Here is a 26,628-nt window from a genome sequence, read left to right as displayed (position 1 = left end):
GGATGCACACTCGTTTCATTACATCAACACAGAATGAAAACATTTTCATGAACTGAATAAAAGAATCTGTTTGTCTGTACAGTATATCTATATATCGTCTGTATATGTCTTAGCTGACAAATAGCGGTTCCCTTTCTACCAATCACTGAGGGCGACTTAAAAGAGCGTGCTAATAAAACGTGACATCATCATGTCAATGAGGTCAACTCTGCCTTACTCTTATCTTAAGATTTCCTTAGTAAAACTTGCTCTTAGCAGTTTTGTGAATAGGTTTTAAGCAAAAGCTCCTAGCTAGGAACTCTTTGGAGAACTGCTAATGGTAAGATATTTATTTGTGAATACAGGCCCTGATGTATTTGTAATCTTAGCTAACAGATAACACCCCAGATGTGATTATTGTAAATGGGAAATTGTACTTTTTTTTTTTCTGCCGGCGAGAACAAAATAATTATCAAAATATGCATATATGAATAGACATGGTTTTGAAGCTTAGTAGCTGTAGTTTATAACACATGTTGGCATCATGACCAAAACTGAACAAGTGCTTTGAAATTTGCAGACAAATCAGAAGTGTTCCGTTTTCATAATTGATTAATAATTTTGCACTGTACATTATTGCAATTGTAATTGTTGTGATTGGATGCATAGATCATTAGATAATCCACACAAAGCACTATATACACAGCACATTATGGCTAAAAACATGTTAGCGTTCCTGGATCAGATGACTCATCGGAAATGATGTAGAATGTTGTCTAGCATCATGGAACGCTAAACCAGTCGTATTGGGATTCAGATTGCTGCAAGAAGAGGATTTATTTGTTTGGAGAGGCTTTTAGACATTTGGAGACGTTTTTGAACTGTAGGATACATTTTTGTAATGCTATATTTTTGGATTGCTTTGTCGTATCAACAAAAATCGACATTATTAGGAACAAAACAAAAGCAGTTTTCTGAGCTACCATATTTACACCCTTAAACTTAAACTTTGGGCATGCCACTGAAACAGGACATCTTTAAAAACACCTTCAAGAGCCTAAAGGGTTAATCTGATTGTGGAGGAATCCTTTATTATTAAATCGTTCTTGCAAATATCAGCCTCTCTGGATCAGGGCGTTAACCGAGGCAATGGTAACCGTTTAACCCTGTTACAATTTTGTGCTTTTTTCAGAGTAAAACAAACAAATTACAGATCTGAAAATGCCCTGAGACAAACATACTTCCTAACGGTATGGGTTTTTGGAGCAATTTGATGGTCATTTGAATTGACATTTTTGGGTGAACTATCTCTTTGTTCTTTTTACAGTCTTTTAGTAAGGGAAGATAAACACCTAAAGTGTTTGAGGGGAGTGTTGGTATCAGGGCAACACCAGCTGACTGTCATGGATGGCTACGTGCCATGGACTTCTTATTTGTTATTTTCTGCCATATCCTGTGGCTAGGTATTCTCATCCTCAGACTCTGCAAGAATATTGCAGGAAGAAAAAGACCACTATAACAATACTTAAATATTGAATGCTTTCAGGTCGAGGAGAGTAAATGCTTTCTGTAGAAATACTGGACTGACAGTTGAAAACATCTCCACTGGTAAATTACAGGCTGCTTTTATCATTAAATGTGTTGGCCTCGGCTCCTTGATGGAAGTGTAATTACTAGCGGACTGTTTCGCCATTGTTACAAAGTTGCAAATGTGAGATTTAAGCATAGATACGAATATTTTAGCTCTGAGAAGCTGAATGTGTGAGACAGGATCAAGAGAGTCTGTTTGCACTTTCTTCAATGTACGGCTTCCTTTGTATTAGGCAAATGTAGAGATCCCAGTTATGTGAAGAGCATATTCATTTTCAACCTTCTGTTGTGTAAGGTAACATGGACATTGCATGCATTACATATGGTATTTCCACCACAGTGTTTGGGAGTAACTAAATACTAACGCTAGTAACTTAACTACATTTTTCATTAGTTCACACCGTAGCATTTTTCAAAACCGTGTATCCAATTAGCATGACAAAACGACATATTAACAATGTTTTGAATGCCACAACATATTGCTCACATCACGTTACAGCTGCGCAAACTGTGGCAAAACTAAATGAAACACGATTCATCAAATAAAGCAAAATCAAACGTCCTCTCTCATAGCGTTGGAAAGTCAGATAAATAGTGTATCATTTCCTTCAGACGATTAGTGAATGATTACTTATAAGTAGGCTTTGGATTGATGCCTATTTCACGCATTGTAAATTGGAATATTGTCCCAATGAATAGTCTTTATCTTTTCAAACATTTTTCTTAGCACAACTTTGGTCAATTGTGAGTAGCAGGGTTAATTAAAGGGGGTCGCACACCGGACACGTCTGGTGGATGACATGACGTGTTCAAAAATTCAAAACAATTATTTATTTTCTGTAAAGGCATGCACAAACCGGCAACGCTCAACGTTAAAACTCTGCAGCGCTTGGAGTGCAACTATTTTCAGTTACAAGAGTGTTGTTTTTTTGTTTGACAGCTTGAATGAAAGACCTCTTCAAGGCTACATACAGAGAAATTCAGCGTTTCTAAACTTTCAGTTTGCACAATTATGCAAGTTTCATACACTAACCTGCAAACTCATCAATATTACTTTGTTCATTCTTGAAGTACAAAAACCTTTGTATCTTTCGACTGCTATCTGCTGCACCGCATCAACTCGTCCTCTGTGATCATGGCCACGACCGGCTTCAGTAAATGTTATATCACCTTCTTGTGGTCTCCCAACGCTATTACACCAGACTGATAATCGGAATGAGTGATTTGGAAAACAAGCAAATTAGGCTTCTAATTTAAATGTTGGCTAATTGTAATATATCGATAAAATAACGTGCCGATCAGTAATCGATATTTTATGACATACCAAGTTTTTAGTGAATTAGTTGAACAAAGAAACAAATCACTGATTCAGGTCTTTGTGCAAAAGTCTCTGCATGGCATTTTGAGGTCTTTATGGAAAAATATATCGTTTATGATTCATAATTTTAGTTCATAATTAACTAATTTTAATTTTAAAAACGCATTAGTATACTGTATGTTGTAATTAAGTAGTTTAAAAGTAGTTTGAATGTATTTGAACTGCTTTAAATTATGTGTTGCTTGTCAAGCAACAGATTCATTGTAGCACCCCCAACACTACCACAGTAGAATTTCTAGAAGGGTTCAAATAATTTTACTTTTTGTGCTATGGTGCAACGTCCTTAATCTTATCTATGACTTACTGCTTATTGCCTTGAACATGTAACCTAGACGATTAAACTACAGTCGGCTCAGTAATGTGTAACCAGGTATCGTTTTCAGTGCCCTATACAGTCATTCACAGTAATGTCATTCATACGACGTTCACACTACAGGAGCACAGCTGGTTATGATGCTGTTGCTGTGGTAAGTGTGAGGGAGGGGGTACTGCCAGAGGTGGGTGGTAATGAACATCCTCTGTGTTAATTATGCAAAGAAAGAACAATTACTTTGACTTCTGATTGAGTGAGGTTATTTCTGAGAACCACTTCCTAAACTGTGTGTGTGGATTTATGATGGCTGATATTATTAGTATTTTGACACATTGATTGCTGTTTTGACAATTACATTTTTTAACGGTGTCAAATGGCAGACAAAAAAACAGGAGTTCACTTGGAGTTTGCAGACATGAACATTTATAAATCGATTCAAATGATGTTTGTTTCACATTTTCATTTATACTATGATGTTTTTTTTTTTGTTGTTTTTTTTTTTGCTGTTATGCTGAAATTTTCATTATTTTGTACATTGTATGTTATATAGATGCTAATCTTCTCATTGTGGATTACCACCCTGAATGTGCATTCATTTCCAAAATTTAATATGATACAGTCCTCATCGAATCAGAATGCAGAGATGGAACCAAGGCTGAACGATTAATCAAAATACAATTAAAACCCTGAAATATATTACTATTTGAATAATAATAATAATACAGTACTAATTAATACAGATCTTCTGCTGTTGTAGTCCATCTTCATGGTTCGACATGTTGTGTATTCTGAGATGCTGTTCTGATCACCACAATTATACAGAGTGGTTATCTGAGTTACCATAGCCTTTCTGTCAGCTCTAACCAGTCTGGCCATTCTCTGTTGGCCCTCGGGCGATCTTAGGCGCCTGCATTATATCATCATCAGCAGAAATGTATTTTTCAGCAGCCTATCAAATCTGAATGAATTGTGAGATGTCTATTTTCATGAGGATTTACACTAGTTCTCTTCATTGCTCAATCACTTTAGAGAGGGAATTCTACTGCAAGAGGATGTTACAAATCAATTATAATAAAAGAACAACAGATAATATCTGAGCATGTCTGATACTATGAGAGCGGCAGTCTGTCTTCGCTCGCGCCCGTTCATACACAGTACACGTGTGCTCACTCGCGGCCTGTCAATCAAGCATGCACGCTCACAATCTCATTTGAGATTTACTCATCACACTGCAAATCTGTCCAACCTCTGGAAAAGCTAATCAGAGATATGTACTCATCATGACAACAGTATTTACAGGAGCAAAAATAACAGATGTTCCTGCTGTGACGACGTTGAGATCACGCAAATGCTTTTAATCTACTTATGTGCAAAACGCTAAGGGGTGAACAAATTTGTATGACTTGTCACTGAAGGATTTTGGTGCTAATTTGGGATATATCGCTCTTGTTTTAGAACACATCTCTGGTGTAAGTGATGTTGAACACTCATGGTGTTTGTTATTTGACTATCACAGAGACAGCAGAACTGATCTATATAAAAAAATATCAAACTGTTACAACCCTTATGTTTAAAACTGTTACTAAAAGGGATAGTTTACCAAAAAATTTAAATTGTCATCATTTCCGCACTCATGCCATCCCAGATGTGTATGACTTTGTTTTTTTTCTTCTGCTGAACACAAATGAAAATTCTTTGAAGAATATCTCAGTTCTGTTGGTCCATACAATGCAAATGAATGGTGGCCAGAACTTTGAAGCTCCAAAAAGCAGATAAAGGCTGCATAAAAGTAATCCATATGACTCCAGGAGTTTAATCCATATCATCAGAGCGATACCATAAGTCTGAGTGAGAAACAGATCAATATTTAAGTCCTTTTTTTTTACTGTAATTCACGTGTGGTGCCTCTTTAGTTTCATTTTCACATCTAAAAGTGAAAGTGGAGATTTATAGTAAAAATGCTGAGGACTTAAATATTGATCTGTCATCCACAGATCTGAGATATTTTTTCAAAATAATCATCATGTGTCTTCAGCAGAAGAAGGAAAGTCACACACATCTGGGATGGCATGAAGGTGAGTAAATGATGAGAGATTTTTCATTTTTAGGTGAACTATCCCTTTAACAAACATTCCAAAATTATAACTATAAAAATTTGAACTTATAATTTTATATATTGCACTCCAAACGAAACAAAAAAGCAAATAAAATAATGAAGTGGTCAAAAAAATTATATATATAAATATATACACACAAGTAACCTTTCCATTTACCGTCAGGCAAGAATCCGTCTAAACATGCAGGTGGAAAATTTCTTACACAAATGAAGACATAAAAACAATTATAAATGTAAAAATAATAATTATAATGATGATAATAATCACTGAAATATAAATCATGGTTCGAGTTTAATGTGTTTTTGTATTATTTTATACAGTTTGTATTATTTTACAGGCTGCAGAGTTGTGTTCACAATAAACTGTTCTGTGGAAATAAAATGAACTGAACTCAAAGCACTTCCTGAGCTGAGATGTCAGAGGTCATTTGCAGCACTCATAGATGATACTGTTCTTGTAAAAAAAAAAAATTCAGAAGACAGAAACAAAGAAAGAGTGAGAACCTTTTACGCATGTTCCACGAGACAGCACGCCTCTGTATCAGCGTGTCACACATGCGCATATGTCTTTTCTGCCATCTGTTCTTAATAATATAATCAAGAGTGTTTCTTCAAGCACATGTCTGTGTGTCTACGGGCAAATTATTGTAATATTAATCTGATAATAATAATAATAGCCTAATAATAATAAAATACGAGCCAAATATCGTCTTGACATGGTCAAAAGCATCAGCTATTGGTGATCACTCTGACCATCATCGATCCCCGAGATCATCGTCTGTCGGTACAATCCTAATGTGCATTTCTCTCTATAAATGAACGAAATGTTCAGACAGTCTCTTGCTGGTTTTTCCGATACATTCAGGAGCATATATATATGTAAGTAATTAAATTAATATCATAAACGTGTGACGACTAATGGCATAAAATAACGCCTACTAGTCGACTAGGAAAATCTTTGTTTGGGGGCAGCCCTACAAACCAGCCCATCTGGCACCAACAATCATGCCATGCTCCAAATCACTAAGATCAAATTTTTTCCCATTCTGATGGTTGATGTGAACATTAACTGAAGCTCCTGAACCGTATCTGCATGATTTTATGCATTGCACTGCTGCCACATGATTGGCTGATTAGATAATCAATGAACAAGTAGGTTTGCAGGTGTTCCTAATAAAGTGCTCAGTCAATGTGTTTCTGTAATTGTTTGAGCCTTTTAATAATACTAATAATTAATACAATTGTTATTATACAATAGGAATATATATATATATATATATATATATATATATATATATATATATATATATATATATATATATATATATATCTGTAGTAATTGAATAGTAATAACTAATTATTAGTGTTGTTATTAAGTATTAATTTACTCTAATCCAATCCCTTTATGTTTATAATATCTCAGTGCAAATTGCAATCGCAATATTTTCCCCAAAAATATTTTTTGTCCAAATCATGCACTTTTAAAACACTTTTGTCAGTTTTATCCGTTTTATATGTATGTCAGGATTGTCCAACCAGACGAGCTGGATTATGCACTATTCTTTTTAATTTATATATATATATATATATATATATATATATATATATATATATATATATATATATATATATATATATATATATGTAAAATTATTTTAAATCTTTTTCTCCCCAAATGTTGTTTTTTTTTTTTTTTTTTTTAAGGCCATGACAAATCACATTTTGGTAAACCGACTTCCTTTTTGTTTTGTTTCAGAATGCTCAGGGCCTAAAAACTTGTTAATGAGGACATCACTGACACTCAAACTCCAGTTTCAGGTATGGTTACAGCTATCTAGATATGAACATCTAAATCATTTGTTGTGTTTATTCATCCTTGTCTAGCAAATCTGTATATTGTCCTCCATAAATATCTTTAATTGGATGATGGCATGTGTCTACAGAGCTCTTTTGTGAGACACAGTTGTGTCTTTCATAATACTTTTGCAGTCAGCTTCAGTTCAGGCATAATAAAAGATTTAGTTGTTCAAAAAGGTTTTATTTTTTTTACAAACCTTTCAATTTACATTCACATCGTGGGAAATGTTGAACTCATTCTCTGACAGCATCACTCATGCTTAAAGCTTTCTTGTGCATTCAGTTAAAGTATACCAAAGGTACTTGAGACTTTTTCTTGTCCAATTTTAAGTGAAGAACATTTTTTATTTGTGCACAATATGGATATTAACACTCAGAGACCCACTGTAGCAAATTTGCATTGTTTAAAGATAAAGGGCATTCCAAATGGCACAGGAAATAAGTGTACATCAATACATCACTTCACAGGAAGTGGTCAGGGAAATTTAGCCACCAGTCATCACGAACTATCAGTGTACTGACGTAGTTTGGCTAATATAAATGCTAATATAAAATAAACAATAGGGGTTTGAGGCACTAGCGTTTGAATTAAGTCTAATTCACCTCAGGTGTTCTTTCTATGGGTTGTGAGTTAGTGCAAAGTGCATGAGATGAGACCGTTGCATCCATTTTTATTACAATAGGTTGTAGAATGGTTAAGACATTATAATATAACATTTACATTGGACATTTTTGGAGTGGAGTTTACTTAAAAAACAACCTAGGAAACAATTTAGATGCAGAAATTGCTAGTAAATTTAACAGACCATTTTTTCAAGTAAAAGCTAAAAACTATTTTAGATAGCTGTTATGACCCTGATCTTTTTCTCTCTGTCCCACGGTGGCAGAGTGTATTTAAGTTACACTTTTTCTTATTTTCTCTGCTCTCGTAAGATAAATTGGGGGCTTGTCCAGGATGTATGTCTGCAACATGAAGTGGAGTCACATACAAAAAGATGTGTTCAACAAAATAGATTTATTGAAAATCAAATGTACAAAGTATACTGAAATGGTGTAGGGCTTTAAATGAAACAAACCACATGGAGCTGGTAGTTGCAGGTGAGTATCGAACAGAGAGTTGTACCGATGACTCCTCTGGAGAAATGCTTCTACCCCAAAGAGAAAGCAGAGAAAATATGCATAAAGGGTGACTTATATACACACCCCTAATTAAATCAATTAAACAAATTATTCCCCCAGCCAACCATCAACTGTCCTACTCTGTCACAGAGAAAAAAAAAAAAAGGGTTGTAACAGTGGCTTTAATTAAACATTTTCAAGTAAAGTTACTTTGCAATACTCTCAAGTAAATTTTACTCACTCTTTGTACATTTTACTTAAGCAATGTAACACTGAATTAAGAGAAGCTATCAAAAGTGTTATTGCATTTAAATGTGTTTTAACATGCTTAGTCATGTACCACATGAAACAGACAAGCCTCCCATAGGGAAGCTTAATGCATGCTATGTAGTCTATTAGACAATATCACCTTGCTTTAATGCAAAAGAAAAACTGTAAATTAGCTTGAAAACTGTGAAACAATGCAAGCTCAGTAATTATTCTAGACTGGTGCATGCTGGGAATACCTGCTTTGAAAAGTTAAGTTAAATGTACTTATTTAATTTACCTGTGAACTTTACTCCAATTACATTTACATTTACGCATTTGGCAGACGCTTTTATCCAAAGCGACTTACAGTGCAGTTATTACAGGGACAATCCCCCCGGAGCAACCTGTAGTTAAGTGCCTTGCACAGTGGCATCTTGGTGGTGCTGGGGCTTGAACCCCCAACCTTCTGGTCAATAACCCTGAGCCTCAACCACTGAGCCACCACTGCCCCCAATTATAATTGGGGGCAGTGACGAGTCGCAGTTTTGTCTCACCAGGGGTGATGGTCGGACTTGCTTTTATTGTCAAAGGAATGAGTATTACACCAAGGCCTGTGCTCTGGAGTGGGATCTATTTGGTGGTGGAGGGTTTGTCATGGCCTGGAGCGATGAGTCACAGCATCATCGGACTGAGCTTGTTGTCATTGCAGGTAATCTCAATGCTGTGCCTTACAGGGAAGACATCCTCCTCCCTCATGTGGTACCTTTCCTGCTGGCTCATCCTGATATGACCCTCCAGCATGACAATGCCAACAGCCATACTGCACGTTCTGTGTGTGATTTCCTACAAGACAGGAATGTCAGTGTTCTGCCATGGCCAGGCAAGAGGACAGATCTCAATCCCATTGAGCATGTCTTGGACCTGTTGGATCGGAGGGTGAGGGCTAGGGCAATATCCCCCTGAAATGTCACTGAACTTGCAAGTGCCTTGGTGGAAGAGTGGGGTTACATATCACAGCAAGAACTGGCAAATCTGGTGCAGTCCATGAGGAGGAGATGCACTGCAGTACTTAATGCTGCTGGTGGCCACACCAGATATGTCTCTATACATTGCTGCATTCATCTTTCCCTCGATCCTGACTAGTCTCCCAGTTCCTGCCCACTGAAAAACATCCCCACAGCATGATGCTGCCACCACCATGCTTCATTGTATTGATGGTATTAGCCTGGTGATGAGCGCTGCCTGGTTTCCTCCAGACCTTACGCTTGCCATTCAGCCCGTAGAGTTCATTATTTGTTTCATCAGACCAGAGAATTTTGTTTCTCATGGTCTGAGAGTCCTTCAGGTGCCTTTTAGCAAACTCCAGGTGGGCTGTCATGTGCCTTTTACTGAGGAGTGGCTTCCATCTGGCCACTCTACCATACAGGCCTGATTGGTGGAGTGCTGCAGAGATGGTTGTTCTTCTGGAAGGTTCTGCTCTCTCCACAGAGAAATGCTGGAGCTCTGTCAGAGTGACCATCGGGTTCTTGGTCACCTCCCTGACTGAGGCCCTTCTCCCCTGATCGCTCAGTTTGGCCGGGCAGCCAGCTCTAGGAAGAGTCCTGGAGGTTCCAAACTTCCATTTTACGGATGATGGAGGACACTGTGCTCATTGGGACCTTCGATGCTGCAGAAATGTTTCTTTACCCTTCCCCAGATCTGTGCCTCGATACAATCCTGTCTCGGAAGACAATTCCTTGGACTTCATGGCTTAGTTTGTGCTCTGATATGCACTATTAACTGTGTCTGCAAATCATGTCCAATCAACTGTATTTACTACAGGTGAACTCCAATCAAGTTGTAGAAACATCTCAAGGATGATCAGTAGCAAAGGCTACTTTTTATTTGTAATAAATTTGCAAAGATTTCAAACAAAGTTCTTTCATGTTGTCATTATGGGATATTGTTTGTAGAATTTTGGGGAAAATAATTAATTGAATCCATTTTGGAATAAGGCTGTAACATAACAAAATGTGGAAAAAGTGAAGCACTGTGAATACTTTCCGGATGCACTGTGTAAATGTGTATATATATGTATACACACACACACACACACACACACACACACACACACACACACACACACACACACAGACTGGTGGCCAATAGTTTGGAATAATGTACAGATTTTGCTCTTATGGAATTGTTATTTTTATTCACCAAAATGGCATTCAACTGATTGCAATATATAGTCAAGTCATAAATAATGTGAAAAATTACTATTACAATAAAAAAAAAAAAAATCAGAGCTTCTTAAACTACTTCAAAGAGTTCTTTTCAAAAATCCTTCATGTGCCGAAATGACAGCTTTGCAGATCCTTGGCATTCTAGCTGTCTGTTTGTCCAGATACTGGACATACTGGACAAACTGGTGACATTTCACCCCAATCTTCAGTTTTTTTGTCAATTTCAAGCATTGAAACAATGATTGACTGAGTTTCTGGAGAAATCAGTTTCTTTTTTTGCCATTTTTGACCTAATATTGTCATTAAGACATACCAGTCTATTGTAACTCTGGCAACTCAAAACACAAACACAAAGACAATGTTAAGCTTAATTTAATGAACCAAATAACTTTCAGCTGTATTTGATATAATGGCAAGTGATTTTCTAGTACCAAATGATACATTTAGCATGATTACTCAAGGATAAGGTGTTAGAGCGATTACAGCTGGGAATGGGGCCTTTCTATGTTTTATCAGAAATAAAAAATTTTCAAATAGTGATGGTGCTGTTTTTTACATCAGTAGTGTCCTGACTATACTTTGTGATCAGCTGAATGCCATTTTGGTGAATTAAAGTACCAATTTCCTTCCGAACCAGCAAAATGTGTGTGTGTGTGTGTATATATGTGTGTGTGTGTGTGTGTGTGTGTATGTGTGTGTATATGTATGTAATGTGTATATATATATATATATATATATATATATATATATATATATATATATATATATATATAAAAATACAGTTGAAGTCAGAAGTTTACATACACCTTAGCCAAATATATTTAAACTCAGTTTTTCTCAATTCCTGACATGTAATCGTAGAAAGACAAAACTGATGTAACAGACTCAGGTTTGCTGGCCTCCTTGCTTGCACATGCTTTATCAGTTCTGCCCACACATTTTCTAATGAATTGAGGTCAGGGCTTTGTGGTGGACACTTCAACACCTTGACTTTGTTGTCCTAAAACCATTTTGCCACAACTTTGTAGGTATGCTTGGGATCATTGTCCATTTGGAAGCCCCATTTGCGACCATCATACATGAGCGGTATGATGGCTTCATGGTCCCATGGTGTTTATGCTTGCGTACTATTGTTTGAACATGGTACCTTCAGCATTTGGAAATTGCTTCCAAGGATGAACCAGACTTGTGGAGGTCCACTATTTTGTTTTCTGAGGTCTTGGCTGATTTCTTTTGATTTTCCCATGATGTCAAGCAAAAAGGCACTTAGTTTGAAGGTAGGCCTTAAAATACATAAAAGGCTTGACATAATTTTCTGGAATGTTCCAAGCTGCTTAAAGGCACAGTTAACTTTTTTTGTAAACAGTTAATGTATGTAAACTTCTGACCCACTGGAATTGTGATATAGTCAATTAATCTGTCTGTAAACAATTGTTGGAAAATGTACTTGTGGCATGCACAAAGTAGATGACCTCAATGACTTGTCAAAACTATAGTTTACTGATATAAAATCTGTGGAGTGGTTCAAATGTGTTTTAAGGACTTACCTTAACCTAAGTTTAAACTTCTGACTTCGTATACACACACACACACACACACACACACACACACACACACACACACACACACACACACACACACACACACACAGTATATATACAATATATATACATATATTGCCCATCTTATGTAATAATCCTCTCTGTCTCCATTGGTTTCAAAATATTTTATCATAATTCACTATTGGCGCACATCGTACACGAAGACCTTCACAGTAATATTTAATTAAAACAGTTTAATTAAGTTTACAATCTGCTTGTGAAATGTCATGTTCCTCTCAAATGAAACTGTGGCATCTGTGTGGGCATGTGCTGAAGTGAAGGTCAATGTGTACTGTAATTCCATTCAACTGTTTACATACAGCTCTTTCTCTCTCCCACAGTCATCAGTTCTGGCATGACAAATAAACGGCTGTAGATATTGTTTCCTGTATGCCCTGCAGTGTTTTCAAATGCCAGAATGTAATATTTAATTAGCTCAAGATATAGTTAAAATCACTCTTAGACAGCAACACTCACATTTATATACACAATCAAATGCTGAGGAAGGTTCCACATACATATTGCTGTCATGTGCAACTTTTGTGTCACAGATGATGGTGATGATGATGATGATCAAGTTAATGTATGTAGGACTACAAACACAGCTCATCACCAGTTCAACAAGCAATATCTTGCCATGACTGCTATTCAGTAGTTGATTTTGCAAACAGTGTAAACCGTGTAGCCCTGTCAAAATATTGTATGTTTGAGCAGACTTTTCGTATACAGTGGGTACGGAAAGTATTCAGACCCCCTTAAATTTTTCACTCTTTGTTACATTGCAGCCATTTGCTCAAATCATTTAAGTTAATTTTTTTTCCTCATTATTGTACACACAGCACCCCATATTGACAGAAAAACACAGAATTGTTGACATTTTTGCACATTTATTAAAAAAGAAAAACTGAAATATCACATGGTCCTAAGTATTCAGACCCTTTGTTCAGTATTTAGTAGAAGCACCCTTTTGATCTAATACAGCCATGAGTCTTTTTGGGAAAGATGCAACAAGTTTTTCACATCTGGATTTGGGTATCCTCTGCCATTCCTCCTTGCAGATCCTCTCCAGTTCTGTCAGGTTGGATGGTACACGTTGGTGGACAGCCATTTTCAGGTCTCTCCAGAGATGCTCAATTGGGTTTAAGCCAGGGCTCTGGCTGGGCCATTCAAGAACAGTCACGGAGTTGCTGTGAAGCCACTCCTTCGTTATTTTAGCGGTGTGCTTAGGGTCATTGTCTTGTTGGAAGGTGAACCTTCGGCCCAGTCTGAGGTCCAGAGCACTCTGGAGAAGGTTTTCGTCCAGGATATCCCTGTACTTGGCCGCATTCATCTTTCCCTCGATTGCAACCAGTCGTCCTGTCCCTGCAGCTGAAAAACACCCCCACAGCATGATGCTGCCACCACCATGCTTCACTGTTGAGACTGTATTGTACAGGTGATGAGCAGTGCCTGGTTTTCTCCACACATACCGCTTAGAATTGAGGCCAAAAAGTTCTATCTTGGTCTCATCAGACCAGAGAATCTTATTTATCACCATCTTGGAGTCCTTCAGGTGTTTCAGGCTTTCATGTGTCTTGCACTGAGGAGAGGCTTCCGTTGGGGCACTCTGCCGTAAAGCCCTGACTGGTGGATGGCTGCAGTGATGGTTGACTTACTACAACTTTCTCCCATCTCCCGACTGCATCTCTGGAGCTCAGTCACAGTGATCTTTGGGTTCTTCTTCACCTCTCTCACCAAGGCTCTTCTCCCCCGATAGCTCAGTTTGGCCGGACGGCCAGCTCTAGGAAGGGTTCTGGTCGTCCCAAACGTCTTCCATTTAAGGATTAAGGCAGCAGAAATTTTTTTGTAACCTTGGCCAGATCTGTGCCTTGCCACAATTCTGTCTCTGAGCTCTTCAGGCAGTTCCTTTGACCTCATGATTCTCATTTGCTCTGACATGCACTGTGAGCTGTAAGGTCTTATATAGACAGGTGTGTGGCTTTCCTAATCAAGTCCAATCAGTATAATCAAACACAGCTGGACTCAATTGAAGGTGTAGAACCATCTCAAGGATGATCAGAAGAAATGGACAGCACCCGAGTTAAATATATGAGTGTCACAGCAAAGGGTCTGAATACTTAGGATCATGTGATTTTTCAGTTTTTCGTTTTTAATAAATGTGCAAAAATGTCAACAATTCTGTGTTTTTCTGTCAATATGGGGTGCTGTGTGTACAATAATGAGGAAAAAAATGAACTTAAATGATTTTAGCAAATGGCTGCAATATAACAAAGAGTGAAAAATTTAAGGGGGTCTGAATACTTTCCGTACCCACTGTATGTCAATGTGACGTAACCAATGGTGTGAGTATGGGGCAGGATTACCTGTTTGTGAACAATTATTTTTGCAACTCATTTGGTACCGCAAAAATGACTTCGCACTTCACCTGGAAATCATGGGGCACTTGTGGACGCGGGGGGGTCGCACGAGGTTAATGCACTTAAAATTCAATTTTATCAAAACATGCAATGAGTAATCCAAAAGTAGATTCCCTTTAAAAGATTGTTTCTAATTTTTGTAGTTCTCTCATTTGTAATGAGTTCCATATGACAAAGTCATCTACCCAACACTGTCCATTACATGTACAAAGTTTTGTTTAAAACATAACCCAGCCTGTAACGGTGGTGACCCCAGAATAAATGTAAATAAATAATTCAATTAATAATAATTGAACAAAACAATTTTGGCGCTAGACAGGTTTTGGCCTGTATATAGTATAATTTGACCCTGGATAGCTCTAAGCCACCATTTACAAAAATAGTTCAAATTAACACGGTTTTGTTTAAATTCAATGAAAACGCATACAAAAAAGGTTCAATTCTATCTTGTGTATTTTTTTAAAAAGAACAAAGGCAAATGGATCAAAGATACAATAAATCAAAATAAACAATAAACAGCAATAATTAAGGATCCACAAATAAATGTATGCATATGTTTGTGTGTGGGTGCAAAGAGGGAGTTTTTAGGCTTTGGGGGTACATGAATGAGAGGGTGCTGGTTAGGAGAGTTCACATGTACCTTGGTGTGGTTTGAGGCTACATGGACTCAGAGGGAGAGTCACAAACGAGGGAATTGAGTAGGTCAGCAAACTTAGGTGATCACCTGACACTTCAGACACTTTTATCCAACTTAACTCTGCTACAGAGCACTTCAGTGGGTCACCAATCCTCTGCTATTCATGCCACTCCATTTTAAACATTGAGTCAATGGTTGGATGGCTTGGTCCATTCTTTGTATCCAGGCAAACAATGTTGAGCACTAGTTAGTACCTTTTTGTAGTCCCCTTTGTTCTTTCTCACTCCAATAGCATTCCTCATATCACACGTACACTGGGCAAACATTCTCCAAGCACTTACTCTGTTCACCCCACACTTGTCACACCTTCTGTATCACACAACTCACGCCCTCAAATGAGCAGCCATTTTACACTCTTAGGTTTGGGATTGGTGGCAAATCCTTAAAGTGACAGGGCACATTTTCTCCTCACCACAAACCACTTAAATGAAGTAGTTTTGTCATTGGTTTTGGTGGAATTTAAACTGAGACCAAAAGTTAGACCTTGACCTACTCAGATTAGAGGATAACACTAATCCTCAACAAGTTTACAGATGTACTGTAGAAAGTGTGTTAACCTGTTGCATAACTGTGTGGTATGGCCACAGCACAGCACAAGACAAGAAGGCATTGCAGAGGGTGTTGAGGTTAGCCCAGAAAATCACAGGGATGAATCTCCCCCTCACTTCAACACTTTTGGCACTTTTCCACTGCACGTTACGGTTCGACTCGACTCGCCTCAACTCTACTCACTTTACATTTCTGAGCTTGTATTTCCTTTGCAGTTTAGTGCCACCTCAATGTGGATGGGATTACATTCTGATTGTCATAGTTGCGACGCCCTTACTGCCATGACATCATCTTAAACATGACACAAACTGACCAAAACAATAACACAACCGCTAGCTGTTAGCTACTAGCTCATTGTGCTGCATAAAGCAGTTGTTGCATGGTGATTTTACACAAGTGTAACAGTTAAATTGGCCTGGTTGTTTTAGAAGCAAGCTTCCAGAAGCTGATCAACTAAATAAAGTGAAGCTTTCAAGCAGAGTATAGAGTTAACGTAACAAAACATACCATCCTCCATCGTGGATCAACGCCAGTCCAGGGCACTCTCCCTCCCATTGCTCGCTGGTTTAGATGGCGTCCATTTGGTCGAACCACTTCCACTTTTCCTTGATGGTTCTGTAGTCACTTTTACGTTTATTTTACTTTTCCCTACACTGTTGGTAGGTCCGGTGGTAGCCGTGTGCGGCCAATATTTGAGACACTTCCAGAGAGACTTTATCATTTTGCTAAATTCACGTGAACAAATGATACTGTTATCGCTGTTGCTAACTTTAAAACTAACGGGTTGATGTTGTGTGTCGGAAATCCAGTGACGCTGGTATCAGGTACCAGGTACTATCCACAGTGGAAAACCCCAATTTTTGTACCATGCAGTGAAAAAGCCAAATAAATCTACAATAATAGAATGTTCAAATAGGCTAGTTATCAGTGACACCACCCATCCTGCCCATAAATTCTTCACCGTCATGAAGTCTGGCAAGCGGTACCGAAATACTGCAGCCAGAAATTCCAGACTCCGGGAGAGCTTATATTCACAGGCCATCAGGATGATCAATATTCGCCATCCACTTCCACTTCAACCAGTTTCATCAGGATAAGACCATCCCCTGCTAAACTACACTCTGCAGTTTACCAACTGGACTATTATACACACATTTCATAATGCAATGATAGTCACTGACACTACTGCTCACTTTATCAGTACCTGCACTGCATCTCTTTTCATATTTATATTTATCTCTTCTTAAAGTTGGGTATTGCTTTTATTGTGCATATTTTTATATTATATTGCTTTTTATTTTATTACATTGTTGTTTTCTTTTTTGTTTTCTTTTTTCTTTCTATGCCCTGTTTCACCTGCAAAAAAGCACAGATGACAATAAAGATCTTGAAGCTTGATATCTTGTTGAACTCTGTGTAACTTAAGTTTATTAGTTCAGCTGGGGTTACTGTCTTCAGTGGAGCAGTCAGTTCTGAAAAACATGTTTAGTTGTGTAAGGTTGAATATCTATAGTCCTGCTGTGTTTAGTGCATTTTGGGTAAAACGTGACGTCAAGAGGGAAAATTTGCTTGCCAATGAGTTGCACATTCTGGCAGTGACCCCCTCGTGTGTGTATGTCCCAGCATGTGCCCTCCAGCACATTAGCAGCATGCACAGGCAACACCATTGATTTCTTATTGGCACCACACTGTGAAACACCAGCCAAATCTCCCTATATGTCTCACATTTTACCAGTGAGGAGTTGCAAAAATAGCCACGGTGATGAAAAAAGTGCTCTCCTGCAGTGGAAGGTGTGACCCAGGAAGAAGTGGATAGAATTGAAGTGCTAACCATGAGCTGCTGTAAGGTAGCATTGTGACTGCAGGGAGTCCTCTAGCGTCAATGCTAGCTGCAATTCTACTTGTTTCATGGACTCCAACACCTTGTTTGGTTGCAGATATGTCTTGTGAATAGTGACTCATGCCAGAGCTTTTTTGACTTTTTGATAAACTGCATAATTAATTCAAATAAATTATAAAAGCAGCTTTATATTTTCATGTGTTAAGGCATGTTTTTATAGTGTGTGAAAATAGTGTGTATGATATTATAAAGACAACATGTTGTACATCCAAATTGCAAGGCACGAAATTTAGCTTGTGCGACCTCAAAATATATTTTGGAGCATTTGTGCAAGTGCAAATAATTCTTGTGGTGCGACCTGTTTTCCAGAGATGCACCGGTTGACCGGCCATAAATCTAACTGGGAGTATCCCAGTTTTACAGGATGATTGTTGTTCACCTAGCTGCTGCAATGCTTAAAGGAATGTTCCATGATCAGTACAAGTTAAGCTCAATCAAAAGCATTTGTGGCATTATATTGATTACCACAACAATTATTTTCGACTCTTTCCTCTACTTTAAAAAGCAAAAATCGAGGTTCCGATGAGACACTTACAAAGGATGTGAATGGGGCCAATTATTTGAGGGTTTAATCAGAGAAATGTGAAGCTTATAAAGTGGTTTAAATTGCCATTTTTACTGTTGTTTTATGGAGGGTCTGTTGCCATTACATAGTCATGGTAATGAAGTGAATGGGGCCAATTTGTGATCAAATTACTTACAAACCTTTTCTGTGTAAGTTATGGCCAATTTTAAAACTTGTGTGAAGGGTAACATAAGCAAAAAATATTGATGTTGAGTTTATGGCTAAATTTTTATTCAGATTCTTGAACAGATTAATTCGGACACAGACTTGACTCGACTAAGGTGGACTCGAACCCAACACTACGAGTCGAAATACATTTTGTGGTAATCAGCATTACGCCACAAATTGTTTCGATTGAGCTTAACTTGTAATGAACATGGAACGTTCCTTTTAAACAGGCTGTTTTTTGCAGTAGAATTTTGTGGCTTCACTGTGCATTAACAAGCCTACTGTAGTAAACATCTTACAATCTAAGTAGCTTTGATATATTTTGGTATTATGATTGATTGTCATTTGAGAGGTTGAAGATTAATAGTGCCCTTACAAGTGATTGGATCCCAACTACACTTTTCCCATTCTAAAAATAGCTTTGCATTATCAGAGTCATTCAAGCAGTGGTTTAACAGTTTGAATATTGGAAACACATTCCAACATGAAACCAATCACACACTTTAGAGCAAGCTCACTTTTTTCTCCCCCTCCCTTGTGCCCCTGTATTTATGTCTCTTAAAGCCTATATCCATTATCTCTTCCTTTTCTCCCCCAGTTCTCCACATTACAGCACAAGTATTGACAGATGTTTGGTGGTTGTTCAAAGAGGCATGTTTTGCCCCTCTTTTACACACTCAGCTCCATCAGTCTGTTTCTGCCATAGCTGTTTTTTTTTATTGGCTGTTGTGTTTTTTAAACCGCCCAGTGCTGCTGCTCTCATAAATGCCTATTGATTCAAACTGCTTTTTTCTATGTTGCCACTTAGGGAGAAAGAGGCAGGGAGGCAAGGGACAGTCTTTTTGTATGGGACAGGGCTTTAAGCTGCTGCTGCTTTGGATTCTCATACTTCTCTCTTGGCAGGATTAACGAGCAGTGTATGGAAGCACGCTGATCTCCCAGAATGACGAGTGCTGCTCCAACCCGGAAACCGTACCGAAAGGCACCTCCGCAGCACCGCGAATCACGCCACACTGTTCCAGTGTTCAGAGAGGATATAAGCCAGAGTACTCTGCCGTCCGTCAACCCTGCATCATCAGCCCAGCCTGACCCCTGCCAGGTAATTTTCCTCCGAAATCATGCACACATTTTGCAGCGTACACGGTTTACAGACCCTTACCCACAATGTCCAGAGAGACCTTTGTGGTCGCAAGTGTCCGACAGCGAGCTGGATGTCTCCAGCCTGTCTAGTTTGGACCTTGGTGTCCTCCCCCCACCACGGATCTTCAGTCACAGTTCCCTCGGTGTGAAGCATCAAAAGCATTATGAAATGGGCCGCTTTATCAGTCATAGTGTCGAAGACGATCTCCCCTCCTTGGAAGGCTCCCAACAGTGCATCCGAGGCTGCTCCCCATCACACTCCAGCAGGAATGAGGAGCGCTCCTTGGTCTTCAAAGAGAAAGCAGAGATACTTGTACCTAGGGAAGAGCAGCGACTACCCAATGCTGCTACTGTGATGTATGCCCGTCCACCCAAGGGTATTCTCAAGCAATCTCACCAGCTGGGAGTGCAATCTTCTGACAATCTGCGGAAGTCAAAGTCGGTAGAGATGCTAGGACAGGTGCGAAGTCACAGGCGCAGCAGGAAACCCAAAAGCATGTCCTTGGATAGGGAAAGAGGTGTAGGGAACTCTACCATGGGACATGCTGCATCCACATCATCTATATCCCCCAGCTCTATGCCACCAGATTGGAAAATACAACTTCTGGAGGAAAAGATTACATTTTCACAGTTTCTGGATGAAATCATCTTCCGGGTCCTGAGCCCTGCCAGCGTAAAGATGCTGGGTGGCAAGATGCCAAAGCCAGCAGCGTCTTTAAAAGGCAACCAAACCAAACACCAAAATAGTCCCCAACTTCCTGAAAAGCAAAATAGGAGCCGACATTGGGATAAGTGGGCCACTCAGCACATCAGGGAAGCCAGGATATCAAGAGAGGGAAGACCCAAGACCCGGCTCATCTCCGCGGACAGTCCAGAGAGGGTGTCTGACAAGCGAAATGTAGATCCCCACCTGAAGGGGGTTCGTGATAAAGCTGTGGGCCCAATTTACAGCCAGGTGGGGGGCAGCAAAGATTCGAAAAGGGATTATAGGATTCCACGGGGGGTTCAACACCACCCTCAACCCCATCAGTTGTCCCATGTAGAGAGCAGAGCCCTAAAAAAGGACAATATACATAAATCAGGACTACTAAAGAGCGAGATTCCCACTACTCTTTTGGAGGGTGAAAAAAAACTTTTATCACAAGCGACTGCCTTTTCTATATTATCACAAATCAAGGTATGTCATTGACTTCATTTATTTTACTTTGACTCCCCCAACACGCACACACACACACACTCTATGTACATTCTACTCATATATTGCATATCTTACCTATCATATTTGATGCCTTTAAAACAATTGTGCCAGAATGCTTTTGTGTACCCCCATGTCATTGCAAAATTGTATGATTTACTTTCTTCTGTGGAACACAGAGTATTTTGAAGAATGGTGCTCTGCTCTTTACCATACAACATAAACATACAGTGACAAGGGTGTGTTGACCACCAAAATGACAAAAAAGCACAATAATAGTGTTGTAAAAGTAGTCCATATGTCTTTTGAAGATATTATTTATTGAAAATCTTCCACTTCGTTGGAGCTCTCGAATGTAATTTGCGTCACGTACATTCTATCTTGCTGTGTCGTATTCGGTAACGAAGTGCAAGAACCAATGCTGTTTGGCATCAACACTGCACAAGCTTTGCATGTGCGCATTTGTAAATGGGATTTGAGAGCTAGCGGAGAAGGGTAAAATGATCAAAGAATTGCGAAAAATGTCACGATTGGCTCAGAGCCGTGGCAAATTAAAGTAGCACACAGTGAATTGGTGGGGTTTAAGGAAATTTCAAAAATGTTATTCAGTCAAATAAAGAATAATTCTTATGGGCTTGGAACAAAATGAGAATTAGTTAATCAGTTAGTTTAATAGAATAATTAGTTTTTTTAGAGTGAACTATTCTTTTAACTGTACCCATTACATGACTAATTGTTCTAAACAAGAAAACAATTTTTTTTAAAAACCTTTATCATTAGCTTTTACTTCTGTCATTTTCAAGTTTGTCATTTGCAGTTTTATTTGGATCACAGATATTCACAAGAGTTGTTCACAAGCTTTTTGTACATTGACAAATGTTAAAAATGTATTTTTCTTATCTGTGGGATACGGTGGCTATTTAGCTGCCAGAATAAAACTGTCAGACCGATTTCATATCTTCACTAGGCTTGTGTATATTGACTTGTTTGGCAGAAAGCACAGCATAAGATTTCAAATGCATCCTGCATCCTTTCTGTTCTTTCATTTTCAAGGAATTAAAGGGGTCATGACGTGGGTTTTTTTATTGTATTATTATGTTCCCTTAGGTGCAATTATAGTATTAATATATTTTTTTTTAAGAAAAACTTTTAAAATCTAGTGATTTATGACCTTTTCCCACCCTGTTTCTCATCCTCTGATTCAAACAGTCTGTTTTGGGGGCGTTTTCCATTTAAGACTTCAGTGTTAACGCCCACTGTTATGATTGGCTAACGTCAGTGCCTATGTATCAATTATTGACGCCCCAGCCAGAACAATATGCAAGTAAACTAAGTAAAAACACTGTGATTATTCATAATGAATGAAATTGCGCTTTAAAAAGTAGTTTAAAGTTTAAAATAGATTACTTACAGTTTGCGTCGTCATTGTTCCCAGAATAGTCGGCATGGACTTATCTTTGAGCAACAGTTTTCTGGCAAAGCCAGCATCATATTGAGATTTGTTCTCAAAACAGTCATCCTTAAAATGTACAGAACAAACGCTTAAGTTAACACTGCCGTGACTGGGACGTCCGCAAAAAATAAACTGCATCCATTTTTCCCTGACGTCTGGATCTTTCGGCAGGTTATTCAGAGGTTTTGTTTGACCACAGCCAGGAACAGCACATCTGTGTGGCATCGTAATTTTCCTGTGCACAAGTAGTCTCTGTCAGAGCTCGCTGTCCATCGACTGAACACTTGTGAGGCGACGGCGATACTGAAATGAGCGTAGTTGTCTTGGCGCTTAAAGCGTAGTTATCTTGTGCTGGAGGCGGTCATATGCAAACGCTGGTACGTCACTTCTAACCGTCACGTCACTTCTAACCATGAATCCAGAACGAGCTGTATTTTGAGCTTGATTAAATAAATGATTCGTTTAGAATGGGGAGGACGTCTTAAAATATTAAACTTGCAGGACGTTTTAATGATACAAAGACCTCTTATATACCAAAAGATCAAGGCAAATTTGGTTTCTCATGTCATGACCCCTTTAAGAAATTAATATGCTTACACATTTATAAAACTGTAATGTTTCATTGATACTTGTCACATGTGATTGCAATTATTTGATTTAATGTATTTGTAATGCAAACTTAGAATGCACGTTTAAAGTGTACTATCAGATATCTGTAATGCTTATGTGTATGATGACATTCATTGAACACAAACTAAATTGATGTTCTTTCTTACAGGAGTCTTTATCAGATGCCGACAGAATCAAGTAAGTCTATTTTATTCACCTCACTGTGATGTCCATAATTAATTGTATTATTCAGAAGGTGAATTTCATGAAAACTGTCTAGAAATTACTGAGTCATCTTCTAACCCAACACAAAGCTCATTGTTCATTGGCTTTTAGTGTTGTGTGGCCTGGTTGGCCAAGAGCCTGTCAGGTGAGGACACACCCCTATGAGATCACCAGCTCATTAGCCTAGAAACTCCAGAGGGATTTGGTGAGACTCCAGCATATAGGGGTGTAAGGTGGTCAAGGCTGGGTTATATGCAGGCTGGGGGAGTAACAGAATACTTGTAATGGTGTTATGTAATCAGGATACAAATAATGTGTACATTACGTAAAAAACAACATAATCAGATAAGTTACATTTAGGAAAAATCAAAATCTTTTTTTTAAATGTATAACCAAAGAAACTAAAGATCCTCCTGACAAAATTATGTAGACCGCCACTAGCTTTAGAGTGGTATAGATATGATCAGATATGCGCTTGAGATCTCTTCTGGCTCTCTCTCGTGACATATGTGAAAAAGGAGCGATGAATTCAGACTTACCTTTTTGACATTTTAGTTTTTTTTCGTGGAATCAAGGTTTTGCATAAAATTGCAGATGCTGTAGTTAGATACACTGTCAAACCACCAATGGCTGAATATAAAAGAGAAAAACAAATGTTCGCAGCACTTGGCTTGATGCCGCCCTCAATCTGATAAAATGAGCGTGTGGAAATATGTGTGGCTGCACGCTCCAACATAACGTAGGTTAACAACACAGAGACCGATATAAAAGCCGGTAATATTTCCAGTATGATTGTAAAGTGTGATTGTAGGTAGACTTCGTCCATCATGCATGTTTACACCAGTATAATGAAACAATAACTATGTTCTGTGTAAATTGTGTAAGTCATAAAGGAATAAGCTGCATTTTCTGAGATGTCAACAGGAATGTGTTTATAATAAAGTGTAAGAACGTACATGACAGTTATGGGCGCTTCATATCAAATCATATAATGGTAGACTATAAATGGGAGAATCATCCACATCATCTTTTATCATGATGATTCAGATAGACCGCTAATTATTGCTTTGTTCTGTGATGTGTTTGAAATGTACTGCATTTATAGCCAACATTTAGGAAGTGAAGCGATCATTTTGACAAACAGCGATATAATTTCATTTAGCTGCCCTGCTCATTTTGAACCGCTAGAGGGTGCCACGTTCTCACAGCACTGATTGACGTCATTATTTTTAACTGAGCTTTTTGCTTCTAGGCGTTTTCAACTACACTGAAATGTTTCTGATATCTGGACTCTATCTGCAGGTGTTTATGGTTATACATACAAATTGATTGATATACTAAAAATGCTTTCTAGATATTGATTTTTAGACTGTTTTCTAGATGGACTTGATTTATATAAAAATAATACCTAAATTGGCTTTGAGGTATTTTGTAGTTTTCTTATTTTATGCTATTATTAATGAACATCAGTGTTATTTTTAATTAATTAATTTATTTTACTTTTACACTGTTGACAATTTTCTCTGTATTGCGCTTTTTTGTGCATTTCTGTTACACACTTTTTTTTTCTATAATAAAATATCATAGATTTTTCTAACCAGGTTGCCTTGTATTCCAATAAGGAACATGTTATTTGAATGTTGTTTGAGTTACTTTTAAAAAAGAAAAAGATTTTTAGTTCAAATTAAGCCTTCCAACTGTCATTTTCCAAGGACCCAACATATAATTTAAAGAATCATTTGAAGGTAAGACCCACGTGCAAATCACATTAGCTAGGTTTACTAAAATTAGTTGTTGGATTCCCTCCTCTGTAGCACCCCTTTAAAAATGGCATGTATTTTGGGGCTCTGTAGCACCGCATTAAAAATTGCAATTATTGGGGGCTCTGTTGCACCCCCATTTTTACCTACAGTCACCAAAATTGGTACACATATAGATCTCATCAAGCCGGACAACTTTCAAAATTACAGCAATTTGCTCCGCCCAACAGGAAGTTGGCCATTTTGGGTTGAATATGCATATTTTTGGAAAATTGCAAGTCCTGAACTTTTGAATACTCCTCCTAAGGGATTCATGTGACTGCCACCAAACTTAGGAAATATTATGCCAAGACATTGAAGATACTAAATTGCAAACAGATTTTTATATATCGAATTGCGTTGCCATGTCGAGGCATTAAATAAAAAATGGAAACACGAAGTGTTGCATATCTTCTGTGTGCAATGTGAGATTTAGATCAAAATTGAGATGTTTTAGTCTTGGGGGCTAATCACATTTGACTATTTTGGGTTATGGTCATAGTGCCACCACCTGGCAGCAGGAAGTATGGCTCTTACAACAGACTTAAACTATTCCTCATATATTATATCTTATATTTACCCATATTGCTTCAAAATTGTTTAGAATAATGTCAAATTCCTAATGCGTGTGTCCACCTTGCATTGTTTATCAAAAGGCATCGCTGCTAGCAGCTATATTAAATTCAATTTGAAACTCTTAAATTGTGCTCTGAAATGCTATTGTGATGTAATGACAACAGTATTAGAGACATCATTTCTTCAATATTGTACACATAAATACCAAATTAATCGTACCTAATGGGTGTATTTTAGTTGATGCAAACCAGTGGTAAAGAAGTGTTTATGAGGAAATTAAGAAAAGCATAAATTCATAATTAATAAAGATATTAAATATGTAATACTTTGGATAAACAATTTTGCTTAATGTGTATATGAATGTTTTATGAACAATTACTATTAAATCAATTAATGCTTAATAAAGGTCGTAATAAAGCACATAACTAATGGCTGTCTAAGCATTTTGGGACCTAATCTAAAGTGAGAACTATATATGCCTAATTAAACATTTATTAGCATGGTTCAACAGCAAGTATGACCAGCTGGCCCAGGGTCAGTGTGAGAGATCCATTCTCTTGAGTTGCAAAGTGATGTGTGAAGGCGTTGACCTGCTAAAAACATCACATTATGACTTCTGTAATCTGTGTATTGGATTACAGATAGCAAAACGCTCTTTTAATGTGAAGTGTGCAATGCATTCCAGACTATTTATTTAATGAAATTGCTGCCTCTTACGGTGTAACAATCAAATGACTCGACTGTCTGAAATCAAACAGACTTCAAATGATCCATCAAAATAAAAGTTTGGTTTAAATAGATGAAGAAATTGAAGAAATTATGGCAAAATATAGATTACTACTGCATAGTAAAAAATATGTTCATTTTAATAATAATAATTACTATTATTATTATCGTTGTTGTTATAA

At 37.8% G+C, this 26,628-nt stretch overlaps 1 protein-coding gene across 2 annotated transcripts in view; it reads left to right on the top strand.

Annotated features, from left to right (window-relative positions):
* Positions 1-26,628, top strand: part of tjap1 (tight junction associated protein 1 (peripheral)) — a 118,802-nt gene that overhangs the window by 49,956 nt on the left and 42,218 nt on the right. For both annotated transcript variants that reach the window (XM_052151076.1, XM_052151075.1), the window contains exons 4-6: positions 7,133-7,194; positions 19,627-19,822; positions 23,290-23,318. In XM_052151076.1, coding sequence (XP_052007036.1) covers positions 19,667-19,822; positions 23,290-23,318 — 185 coding nt within the window. In that variant the 5' untranslated portion in view covers positions 7,133-7,194; positions 19,627-19,666. The remainder of the gene's footprint in view (positions 1-7,132; positions 7,195-19,626; positions 19,823-23,289; positions 23,319-26,628) is intronic.

The sequence above is a fragment of the Xyrauchen texanus genome, chromosome 20 (assembly GCF_025860055.1).
Source record: "Xyrauchen texanus isolate HMW12.3.18 chromosome 20, RBS_HiC_50CHRs, whole genome shotgun sequence".
Taxonomy (NCBI): domain Eukaryota; kingdom Metazoa; phylum Chordata; class Actinopteri; order Cypriniformes; family Catostomidae; genus Xyrauchen; species Xyrauchen texanus.
Note: the sequence above shows the minus strand (reverse complement) of the source record. Positions and strands in the feature narration are given on the sequence as shown.